The sequence below is a fragment of the Beta vulgaris genome, chromosome 2, assembly GCF_026745355.1.
Source record: "Beta vulgaris subsp. vulgaris cultivar EL10 chromosome 2, EL10.2, whole genome shotgun sequence".
Taxonomy (NCBI): domain Eukaryota; kingdom Viridiplantae; phylum Streptophyta; class Magnoliopsida; order Caryophyllales; family Amaranthaceae; genus Beta; species Beta vulgaris.
The window spans coordinates 56800482-56813156 of record NC_079203.1 but is presented as its reverse complement, the minus strand read 5'-3'; the positions used below and the strand labels follow the sequence as shown (position 1 = coordinate 56813156).

Here is a 12675-nt window from a genome sequence, read left to right as displayed (position 1 = left end):
ATTTGAAAGGGTATTTTTTGACCTATTTAATATAAAATAAGGGGTAAAGTGAAAAAGAATACTTTTTGGTGAAAAGGTGAAAATCAAAAAAATTTATTACTTTATGATGGGCCAAGTAAGTATTTCAAATAAGAATTAACAATTAAAAGAGACAATTTAAGAAAAATGTAACAATTAAAAAAATCGAAGGAAGTAGTTTCTTTGTCTTTTAGCTGTATATTTTTACATTTGACATTATTTACATGAATTACTTTTGAGTTGACTGTTGACCTAATTAATAAATGATCAAAATACGTTACATGAATTATGCAAAAGTCAATATAGTAAAAGGTGAAGAAGACAGAGAAAGTGAATGATATTAAATTCTATACTAATAATATGCTATGCCCTTTATACTTTTGCTATTCTTTCAATCAAATCCACATTTTTCATAGTAATGGAAATGGGCCAACACAAAAAAAAAAAAAGCACCACTATTCCTACAATGTAGTAGTACAAACAATATAACGACCCACCAAACTCAAGTTTCTAGGTAAATTTGTCAAGAAGCCAAGCTAAAGATTAAACTATTTTGAGTGAAAGCATCCTTTATAACACCTGAATTTAGCTTGTTGTCATTATCCCCAAATCTCAACATGATTCTTAAATTCAATATATAAACAACAAAATACTAGTTGGTAAACTAACACATAATAGTAAAGTTTAAATAAGTAGTTAATTAAAATAAGTGCTTTAGTTCAATTTTCAACACCAAAAACAGCAAAATGACATAAAAAAAGTGTTGTGATTCAACCTCGTATAATCCCCCCAAAAGTTCCCTTTTTTAGCACTTAATGGAGTCATGCAAAGACAATGGCAGTTCATGTAATTACTGTTTGAGGTTAAAATTCATATAGTAGCCAGAAAAAGTAGCCGTTAAGAGTTCAGTTTATAAAGAATGACCCAATTCTCAAGAATATTATTTATGAGAGGAGTGTGTGTGAGTAAACATTTTTATTTTAGAAGAGAAGAAAGAGAGGAGAATGAAAAACTAGCCGTTAAGAGGCGCCTCTGAACCATTTACAATCTGACAGTTTGTCCCGGGTTTTTTTTAACTTTTCACGAGATTTTTCTCTCTCCTCTCACGTGCTATGCCACAGAAAATCCCAACCTCAACTACAAAACCCTCTCATCTCTGTTTTATCCCCTGTTTTATCTTTCAGTTTCTAGTCATTTTCAGCCCTTCACCCTTACATTAAAATCTCCCAATTTTTTTTAAAAAATATATATTTTTTTTTTCAAGATTTAGAAACAACCCATTTGCTCAAATGTTGAATGAAACCCAAAAAAAGAAGGAAAAATGGAAGATTCAATCTCAGAAGAAACACCCAATTTGTGGTTTTGGGTTAAATTGCAAAAAGATGGTGTTTTTGGTTCAATTGTTGATGATTTTGTGTCACCAAGCTTCAAGTTTGAAAGAATGGGATGGTGTGGTTATAACACAAGCTGATTATCAAGGTTTACAAGCATTCAAAAATGAGTTAATTGATCCAAAAGGGTATTTAAGGAGCTGGAATGATAGTGGTTTTGGTGCTTGTTCTGGTGGTTGGGCTGGAATTAAATGTGCAAAAGGTCAAGTTATTGTAATTCAGCTTCCTTGGAAAAGTTTAGGTGGAAGAATTACTGAAAAAATTAGTCAATTTCAAGCACTTAGGAAACTTAGTCTTCATGATAATTTCATTAGTGGGTTGATCCCAACTTCTTTAGGCTTTCTTCCTAATCTTAGAGGTGTTCAACTCTTCAATAACCGTCTTTCGGGTTCGATTCCACCTTCATTAGGTCTATGTCCTTTGCTTCAAACCCTTGATCTTAGCCACAATTCTCTCACAGGAACTATCCCACCTAGCTTGGCTAACTCTACCAGGCTTTATTGGGTCAATTTGAGCTATAATTCCTTGCAAGGTCAGGTACCGAGGGAGTTAACGCGGTCGAATCGCCTCACATTACTTGCACTTCAATACAATAATCTGTCCGAGTCTTTGCCCACTGATTTAGGAAAACTTTCAAATCTTAGAACATTGGATTTGTCCCACAATTTTATAAAAGGTAGTCTTCCTAGTAGTATCTCAAATATGTCCTCTTTGAATACATTAAACTTAGAAAGTAATAATCTTGTAGGACATTTGCCTGAAAATATAGGTAACCTTCATAATTTGTCTATGCTTAATCTTAGGAGGAATCGAATCGATGGCCAAATTCCTCAATCAATTGGCAATCTTTCCTCACTCAAACACCTTGATTTGTCTTTTAATGACTTCAAAGGAGAAATCCCAAATTCCCTTTCTGATTTGCTAACTCTTAGTTTCTTGAATGTCTCATATAATAAGCTTTCTGGTTCAGTTCCTGTTGAACTCTCCCAAGAGTTCAATTCAAGCTCTTTCATTGGGAATCTTCAACTATGTGGATTCAGTCCTTCAAATCCATGCCAATCTCAAGCACCATCTCCTTCTTTTGGCATATCAGAAGAAGCTAAAAGAGGCAGAAAGTTGAGTATCAAAGACATAATTCTCATAGCAGCTGGTACTCTCCTTGTAATCATGCTCATTCTTTGCTGCATACTACTGTACTGCTTGATCAGGAAAAGAAGAGGTGTGTCAAAGAAAGAGGGGGAGGGTGCCGCAGTGGTGGGGCGGGCCCCACGAGCGGAGAAGGGGGCCCCATCAGGTGGACAAGAGGTCGAGGCGGGAGAGGCGGGAGGTAAATTGGTCCATTTTGATGGTCCAATGGTGTTTACAGCAGATGATCTTTTGTGTGCTACTGCTGAGATAATGGGGAAGAGCACATATGGAACTGTTTATAAGGCTACATTGGAGGATGGAAGTGAAGTGGCTGTCAAGAGATTAAGAGAGAAGATCACTAAAGGGCAGAAAGAATTTGAAGCTGAAGTTAATTTGCTTGGCAAAATTAGACACCCAAATCTTTTGGCATTGAGGGCTTATTACTTAGGCCCTAAAGGAGAGAAGCTTCTTGTCTTTGATTACATTCCCAAGGGAAGCCTTGCCACCTTCTTACATGGTAAGCAAATTCTTAACAACTTTTATTGTCAAAATATTTCTCTCTATAACAGCTTTATTTTTATCTTATTGTAATTCAATCCTTAATTTTTTTGTGTGTGTAATGATTTTACTTCTAATCCTGCTCAAAATTGAGTTTCACTATTAGTGTACATTGACTTGAAAGTTGAAACCTTAACCACAGTTAATATACTCTTATATTTTGTCCCCTGTGATTGGAAGTTAATATACTACTTTTCTGTTGCAGCCCGGGGTCCAGAGACGCGCATTGATTGGCCAACAAGAATGAGAATGATACAAGGAATGGCAAGAGGACTGTTCCACCTTCACAACAATGAGAACATAATTCATGGCAACTTAACATCAAGCAATGTCCTCATTGATGATAATAACAATGCTAAAATTTCAGATTATGGCCTGTCAAGACTAATGACAGCATCAGCTGCAGCCAATGTGATAGCCACTGCAGGAGCATTAGGCTACCGAGCTCCAGAGCTATCAAAGCTTAAGAAGGCCAACACGAAAACAGATGTCTATAGTTTAGGGGTGATCATCTTAGAGCTACTAACAGGAAAGTCACCTGGGGAGGCAATGAACGGTGTAGATTTACCACAATGGGTAGCTTCCATTGTCAAAGAAGAGTGGACAAATGAGGTTTTTGACTTGGAGTTAATGAAAGATGCGTCAACTATTGGTGATGAGTTGCTCAACACCTTGAAGTTAGGCTTGCATTGTGTTGACCCGTCACCATCTTCGAGACCCGAAATTCAGCAGGTTTTGCAGCAGTTAGAGGAGATTAGGACAGTCGATGCAGTCACAGCCACTACTTCGGGTGATGACGGTGGTGGTGATCCATCAGCGAGTGAATAAAGAATGTTTTGTAGGAAGTGGAAGATTTAGGAAGAGATTCTTTTAGGTATTTTTTGGTGTTTTGATCTTGATCATTTCTTGATAATTGTGTTGATGTAAATAGAATTCCATTTGTATCTGTTAGTTGTTCCCTGAATGATCCTCAATTAGTAGATCTGTTTCTCTCTTGTTCCCATCCACTAGGAACAAGAGACTTGTTTTTCTTCTAAGCGAAGTCCATTCTTTTGACTTTCTATATAATGATACTATTGATACATCAGAAAACTTTATCAAAACATCAATTACACTTCGAGTCGCACACTCGTTCACATAAAACTTTATTAACACATCAATTACACTCTGAATCGCAACATCAAATATAATAAAGATCAGAGCCTTGGCCAATATGTACAGAAATTCCAAGAATGAAGCCTCGAATTTTGAAGAGAAAATCTTTATTGTACTTCTTATGTCCAATTGTACATGAAATTAGACTACAAAAACAACAATCAAAACTTGTACAGTATTTACATCAACTATCAGAATATTCATAGCCTTTAGTTTCATAGCCTTTAGTTTCATCTGCAACCTTTTCCCAAACACTAGCCACCTTTTCTGCATATCCTGCCTGCAAAAGCAAGTATTATGGTCAGTATTTATCCATACAGCTTCTGCAAACAAATTACAAGCAATTACATTATGCACCAACATTATGCAGCACCAGGAGATGTTAGGACTTGAGGAAAAATGAAGAGAAAATGATAACTATCTAAAGTTTAGACAGGTACAATGTTATATAACCCAGTTTAAATGTTTTTTTTCCTTAGATAACCCACACATTTGCACCCATTCAATGGTAACCCCTAAGGCCCTAACTAGAAAAACTTCATCAGCGGACCATTCAGGGACGAAGTAAATGTAGTTTGGCGTAGATGTTGGTACTGAGTGTTCATTACATGTGAAGAACAAAAACGTTGATTTTGGGAACGAAATGCATACAGGTGGAAAGAGATAGAGAAAGCAATTTCAGGGTTTTAAGTGGATGTAAGAAGAGTGTTTGGAGCATTGGACCTTTATGAGTAAACAAATCAAAAAAAATGTTGTCCCAAAATTGTTAAAGTTTTCTGATTTGGAAGCTACCACTGAAAGGGTGCATATGTTTCATAGAGAATAGTTCTTTTTTGCTCAAAACCACCATTGACGGCATTATTCTAGATACATCTGCAATTAAAATTTCAAAATTAACCATTTATACATCCTTATGACATTTACATGGCCACTCAAAATCCCTAACACCAAACTTTGATTCGAGCCACACCTAATTCCTTTAGCCTCTCCCAAGTCCCAACCCTCTTCATCAAACCTCGATCCACAGAGCCCAGCCCCCTTTACTACCCCCTCCCTTTTTGTTCTCCCCTCATCCTGCCACTTATAACACCAGCAGCATCCATACCCACCAAGGCACCGACACCACCCACAGGCCACAACCATTGAAAAGGTCCAACATCACCCTAAGCAACCACCCAGTCAATGCTCCACCACAACCACCCTGCCCTTTTACCTTGAACAAAAATGCCACCATAACCATGCAACCCCTTCATCCTCACTGCACCACAATGGCACAATCATAACCTCAAAACAGCCACCACAATATGACCATGACCAGAAAATCACCGTCTCTCAAACAACCCACAGTAAACAACCATCACATAAGAGAAAGAAAGTCACCTCCCACAAAACCACCATATCTGGGGGAGAGATGGGGGGGGGGGACGACCACCCACAACCAGCACATCAAGAGAGGTAAAAAGATAGAACAATCAGACCAAATTCGACTCTTTGGTGATAGGATTATGACCTTACTTAAGGGTGGTATTAAGCAATAAATTTCCTATCACATTAAAAGTTTCTCTTCACCTCACAGAAGAGTTGTCCTAGGTTAAATATTGAAAAGTACTTTTTATCTTAAATAAAATACTTTGTAGATTCATGATATAATCACAAGAAGAAAGACACAACCAAGTAATAATAATCATACAATAATAATCTATAACCAATATATGCAGGAACATTAGAAAAGGAAAGGCCACCTCCATAAACCACATTTTCCTCAGACTCTCCTTTTTTGTCTACTCCACATACAGAAATTAATCTTGTTTGTCCCAAAAACTTCTTTTGAGATCAGAAGAAGTTCCAAAAGAATTTCCTATGCCAGGACAATATTTAAGCATAATAATATTTTTAAGGTGAACCAACATGCTAAGATTGATACTGCATCTATTCAGTCAGCAGATCCACCGATCCAGTCTCAAACTATTGCATTGAGATAATTGCACCCTCTATTCTAGAAAGAGGCATATGTTTGGTTGTATCCAGTCATTATTACCAGATGCGAAATGAAGATCATAACATAGTACATCGTGAAGCTCACACATTTCTTAAAGACTCATACTTCATAATTACTATTGAAAGGGGATAGATAACTACCTGATTCACAACAAACCCCTTCAGCATGCTCAAAAAGTCTGCACACCTTTCCTTATCTAGCCTAGCGAGCTCACTCCTGTTATTTTCCTGCAAAAATTTGAAGACATTACATATAGAATATCACAAATTAAGAAGGATTAAAAATCACAACGTGCACATGTGACATCAAATTGCAAATAAAGAAAGCAGTGACCTCATCTCTAGTAAAAGATCACATAGTATCACAAATTAGAAACAAGAAAAAGAATCTTCACTTGAATTCAAGATAATTCATCGCATAAGATCAGGTGAAGATAATAAATGGCCTCGTTATGACATGCATTAAAGCAGGAACTAATCAAAGAAGATGTAATGAACATGCACAACTCCATAATTATGCAGCCAGATATGGCATCGACCATTTATCAGATCTAAGAAAAAGCAGTACAAGTTCGTCAAAAGCCAAATACTACAGCTCAACAATAAGACAAACTGGACTCTATGAGGATTTAGTTCAGACTTTGGGGCTAATAATCGCAACATTTATTTTGCAAGAGTGGAAGTCCAAATTCTTATAGCAGAACGGTAAAACAAAATAAACAGGAAATCTGTTTGCCGAAACTTGTATATGTTGAGACAGTGACAACTCCAGACAGATATGTGGTTATGAACCATAAATATAGGAATCAAGATGACACTTAGTACACATCCACAACTAAACAGTTCTTTAAACAAAATATTTGAGACACCTACAAAAAGGCTAGATATCTAAATGTGAAATAAGAGAGTGTGGTGGGACTGCAACAAAAGAAGCTACAATAAATCAATAATCCCCCCACAGACTTGTGTTTTGAACAATTAAAATTCAAGCAACTCTCATGAGAAAAAACTTAAATTTCACAACAGTTGATTTGACAGCTCAATAACTCTAGGGTACCAAACTTACCTTGATTCTTTCGTATTCCCTAACTGCACAACATCTAGCATCTTCAGTCGCTTTCATAGTTTCCTTTAGTTCTTCAATTTTCCGCATTCTGGACCTGTCACCACCAAAAATTTTGGACGAAGCAACTTCTAGTTTTTCAACTCGTGACTCCAAGGAAGATAGCTCAGATACAAGAGTTTGGACGGTCAACAAAGCATTTGAGCGATCAGTAAATGCATTGTCAACAGCGAGCATCATCCCTAGATAGTCATGGAGCTTATCCTGAAACATATAAAAACCAATTAATTATCTCAGGAACTGCCGAAATTATCATTTAAGAAGACAAGAAGAATGCCATTTACTAGAAAGTGAACCAGATACCAGCAAAGGGAATTTCAACCGTTTGAAACTGCAACTGGCCTATTCACCATCTTATCATCTCATGCAATTTCATTGGCTCCAAAAGACTAGTCCCCTTCACAAGAACAACATTGCAACCCCAATATCTTACCCATACTATGTTACCCAATGCGATTCCTATCGAGCTATGGCAACAATACTATATCACTAGCTCAAATGTACAAGCATCACACTCCCATCAGCAACTAAAGTCCAAAATATGAGACCCAGAAGAGAAATAGATCAAGATAAATACTCAAATGATATGTATTTATCAACTTTTTTGATAATTATTAAGCTTAGTAAATGTCCATCCAAATTTATGTCAAATGACATCTTAAACTTTACTATGTTGTGGCAAATAGCTCAACATTTAACAGACAGCCTATATCCTATGGTTTCCTTGGTGATCTTCAAAACTACATTACTTATCCATAGAGTCCATGTCTCCTCAAGATTTAAAAGGAGCTAATATAGTTACAAAGAATCATAATCACATTCAAGCTCCCTGAGAACTTTAATAATACATTGTTTTAGCCTTAGCTATCTCATTTAGATTCACCAAAAACAAGAAATGAAGAGAAAACTGATGACAGACATCTACACCACAGTATATGTTTATCAGGTATAATTATAGATCATATAAAAAAAATAGACCATCAGCATTCAAAAGCAACATAGCTACAGTTAAATATATGTCGCAACTCAAGCATCAAGAGAAAAACTTTTGATGTTTAGATTCAGATAGTCAAGACTCAAAAGATACAATGTTTAGCATAAGTGACTTTAGTAGAGCAAAATCGAACTTCTAAAAGCTTAACATATCCTAGTGGACAGCTTTTCGAAAGAGTTGATACCTTTAAGAGAGGAGAGCCTTTAGTCTCTTAAAGCTAGGTCAATGATCAATATATTGATGAACACATATTGGTTTTTCACATTACCGAACAATTTCAATTCCAGAGTAGAATTTTATGCCTTGGCGAACAAGACCAATACAAAGCCAGTTGCGACGATTAGAAGGCTTAGACAGGCCTATAATAGGTCCAAATGACGATAAAAAATTATGTCATGTTAACCCAAACCCTTTACGCGACACCACAATGAAGTACGCATCCAAAAAAAAGTGAGTGTCACCACAAGACCATTAGTGTAGTTTTAAAACCTCACTTTTTGTTATCTGTTCATTTGTTAGAAATATTGCACAAGTGTCTTAATGATCTCATTCACATAACACCGGTTGTTTTGACTTTTGAGCACTTCCAACCTATATTACTCGGACTTTTGATTTCACTTCAAGTATCCATGTCGCATTCTGACACTCTAACATGAGTATTGACACTTCTAACACTTAATTTATAGCCAAATCAAACACTTGGATTGTTGGACATGCACTCGTGTACAACATGAGTACCCCCTGATCAATATCGCTTCCAAATAACAATGTTGGCAACTCAATTACTAGAGCATCATATATGAATTATACGTAAATGCACATTCCTTGTACAAAATCACCTGCTCCTATTGGCTAATACAATTATTTGGTATAGATAGTTGACCTTCTCTATTACTTCCTCTGTTCTATTTTAATTTGCAATGTTCCCCTTATTTGGAAATTCCACGATGATTGCAATATTACCTTATTTGGTCATATCTTCTCTTTATTTATCCTTTATCAAATGGACCCCTCTTTTTAACAATATTTATCTCTCTTCTCATGCATTCCTTAAAAAATTCGCCAAGAAGTAATGTTCAGATGTTGCAACAATAGTGGAATGGGGAAAGTATTTCTAAAGGTATTAGTTTTGACTTTTAGGTATCTTGTGAAAGTATAAGACGGCCAAAACAACCAAGTGACCAACAAGATGACATATACGGCATGTATTCAATCACACAATATTCAGAATTTATCTCTACTATTAGACCTCAACACCATTATCAACTCAAATCCACAATGTAGCTGAAAAGAATTTATTTCTGGTCTCATCCAACAGATCTGGTAAGAAGTCATTTATAAAGAACAATACATCATATCATAATAACATGTAATCCTTACCAAATGCTTGACAGTCTGCGAATTCAGTTCACGGTAAAGTCTACTCGCTTTAACTGCGGCTGTGGCCATATTCTTCATGTCAGCTGCTCGCGTTCTTTGGCACTCATAAGTTGCTTCCTCCAACTCAAACTTTGTCAGCTTAACAAATGCCAAACCCAACTCACCCATGGTCTCACCAATATCTTGCTGTGCCTTCACTAGTGTTTCGGCCTAACCAAATAGCATAACTACCACACGTCAGTCCTAAATACAATGCCTACTCAAAAGTCACCCATTTGAATGCTTACTTAGCAACAGAAATAACTAGGTCAATGCTTAATGGCACATAGGACTTAGGAGGTAAGCTTTACCAAAAAATTAAAATCCTAAGGAGATAAACTAATTAGTTTCACTGTGGGAAAACTAAATATGCATCTTACTCCACTTTGTTTCTCTAATTCTTCCTGTAATACTATGATTACACTTCCTCGCATAGCTGCATTATATAAGTTCTTGTGTAGTTTAAGTTGATATACATACTCAGCAGATTGACAATTGATCCAATACTATCAGTGAATTGATAATTTTCTACCAAAAGCTTCCTCTATTACGTAAGAAATACTTGTTGCAATTTTGCCCATCAAATAACTTCACTCCTATACCAGAACAATACGAAACGATCATAATCATCAAAAAGCTGAGAAAACTGATACCTGTTGAGACACATTGCTAAGCTGCACTTCAAGATCATTAAGTTTCTCTTTCTTCCCCAAGAACTCCTTATCCTCTTCAACAATTGTCGGCTTTGTCCCACCCCAATCATTGGTCACCGCCTGCTTCAACTCCTTAAATAACCTGAACAAATCCCGCCCGCCTTTTGCAGGCTGAACCACCTCCTCAGGTGCAATCGTGGACTCCCCTATCAACTGGCCGGGCAACTTCACCATCCCATCAAGCATCCTGGAGGTGACATCCATCGTTCTAGCAAGCGTAAGCTTGCCTTCCACCTGCAAAAACACCTTAAACTCATCGCTTTTCCGAATAACAGGATGAGCTGCTAATTTCTTCAAGTACTTCTCAATAGCAATCCTCCTTTGGTCCACAAAATCATTGGTTTGCATCATTTGACTCTCCATTATACTCTTATCCGGCCTCAACGGAATGAAATAACCTCGAAATGCCTCTGCTAATCGCTCCGAAAGCGTAACTACCTCTCGAAACCTCCTCCTAACACTAAACTCAGTCCCTTCAAACTCCGGCAAGTTTGTTCTAGTGGTAATCAAGTAAGTATAGTAAGAACCACTACCTGGAACCAGCGAATTCGAAGCTTCCGGAACCTTCTGGGGATCTGAAACCGAAATGTAGATATACTCCGAATCCGAGGATGGCAAGTTGACACGTTCATGGCCGTTGATTTCTCCGGCGACATCGACATCGGCGTCGAAGGATCGAAACATAGCGTCAGCGTAAGACGGAGGTTCAAGAAACGAATTAAGGGAGGAATTAGGGCTTTGACTGTTGTCGTGATTCAATCGAGTTGGAGTTTCGGCGGGAGAATCATCAATGGCAGTAGTGGAAATCTCGGGAGGAGATCGAAAAGCACCATTGAAGGAAGATTTAGGAGGAGGATCATGAAGAACTAAGCTCTCCATCTGAGCGTGAGAATCATCATCAGTCGAATCTTGATCGTGTCCCATCATCTTCGAAACCCTAATTTTCCGGCTAATTTGGGGATTTGTGTTTCTTTTCTGGGCAGTTGACGAAGAAGGTGGTGATAAATTTGATTTTGGAGTGTTATTAGGAGAGTAGAGAAAAAAAAGTAAGGTACACTTTTGGCACTTCTTTGCCAAGTGGATTATTAGTAATTGATCCTCTTAAAAAATGAAATTCACAAAATGTTATTTAAATGAGTAATTGCTCGTCAAAGAAGAAGGTATTGTGTCAGACTGTCCGATCATAATCTTGGTCGGACGACTTTCAGTTGGTTTCATTTTTTTTTCAGTTGGTTTCAATTTTTTTAGTTGGTTTCACTTTTTGTTCAGTTGGTTCCAATTTTTTTTTCAGTTGGTTTCAATTTTTGTCCACTGAAAACATCAAAAAATCAAAGAAAAACAAAAATAAAAAATACTAAATGAAAGGTAGAAATGTCTAAATGAAAGAAAAAACAATATCAAATGAAAGGATAAACCAACCAACTGAAATAATAGACTAACGAACTGAAAGAAGCTTAATTCGACTAAATGAAAGAAAAATAAAACCAACTGAAAAGAAAAATTCGACTAAATGAAAGAAAAATAAAACCAACTGAAAAGAAAAATTCGACTAAATGAAAAAAAAATAAAACCAACTGAAAACATTCTAACTCAAACAATAAACAAAAGTGATGACGAGAAGAGAAAGAAGCTCCATAAGCAATCATCCAGCGAAGTCAGGAAAAAAAATGATGACTGAAGATTTGGATTCGGACAAGTTTGGAGAAGGTGGAATTATATCGAATTGCAGAGGAAGGATATCGGTGAGATCGACGGAGCAATAATCTTTTCCAGACCCAAAAATTTGGTGGGTGGAACTCTTTTTTCTTGTACTTTCAAATCTTACCCAGAAAACAGTTCCACCAAAACTAACCTATAAAATCTCAATTCTAATTTTTGAGTGGGAAAAAACAAAAAGAGAGGAGAGAGAAAGTTTGGATCTTTCAATGGCATCAGATCAGGAATTACCGCAAGAAATACCAGAAGGAACATTGCAGAACATATTCTCAAATCGGAAGCTGCGATAGTTTATTCTCTAGGTTCGTCCGACCAAATGTATTGTGTCAAACGGCCTGACACAATACCTTCACTTAAATAATGGTGTGATATTATTAAACATCATTTTATAATGTGTTTGGAAACTATCATTTCATTTGCTATAATGGCATCGATTTAAGTCCTAACTTTTCGATCAGTATT

General features: G+C 36.7%; 2 protein-coding genes across 2 annotated transcripts; one reads left to right on the top strand and one right to left on the bottom strand.

Moving 5' to 3' along the window:
* LOC104905951 (probable leucine-rich repeat receptor-like protein kinase IMK3) lies at positions 1 to 4126 on the top strand. Its single transcript, XM_010694613.3, has 2 exons — positions 1 to 3054; positions 3301 to 4126. Exons 1-2 carry the CDS (start codon positions 1308 to 1310, stop codon positions 3921 to 3923), a joined length of 2370 nt encoding a protein of 789 aa, XP_010692915.1. The 5' UTR covers positions 1 to 1307; the 3' UTR covers positions 3924 to 4126.
* A 214-nt stretch (positions 4127 to 4340) lies between these two features.
* On the bottom strand, positions 4341 to 11544 carry LOC104905952 (sorting nexin 2B). The gene is made up of 5 exons (XM_010694614.3): positions 10438 to 11544; positions 9746 to 9955; positions 7315 to 7575; positions 6390 to 6476; positions 4341 to 4530 (listed from the first exon to the last, which is right to left on the bottom strand). Exons 1-5 carry the CDS (start codon positions 11422 to 11424, stop codon positions 4435 to 4437), a joined length of 1641 nt encoding a protein of 546 aa, XP_010692916.2. The 5' UTR covers positions 11425 to 11544; the 3' UTR covers positions 4341 to 4434.
* Between the last annotated feature and the right edge of the window lie 1131 nt (positions 11545 to 12675).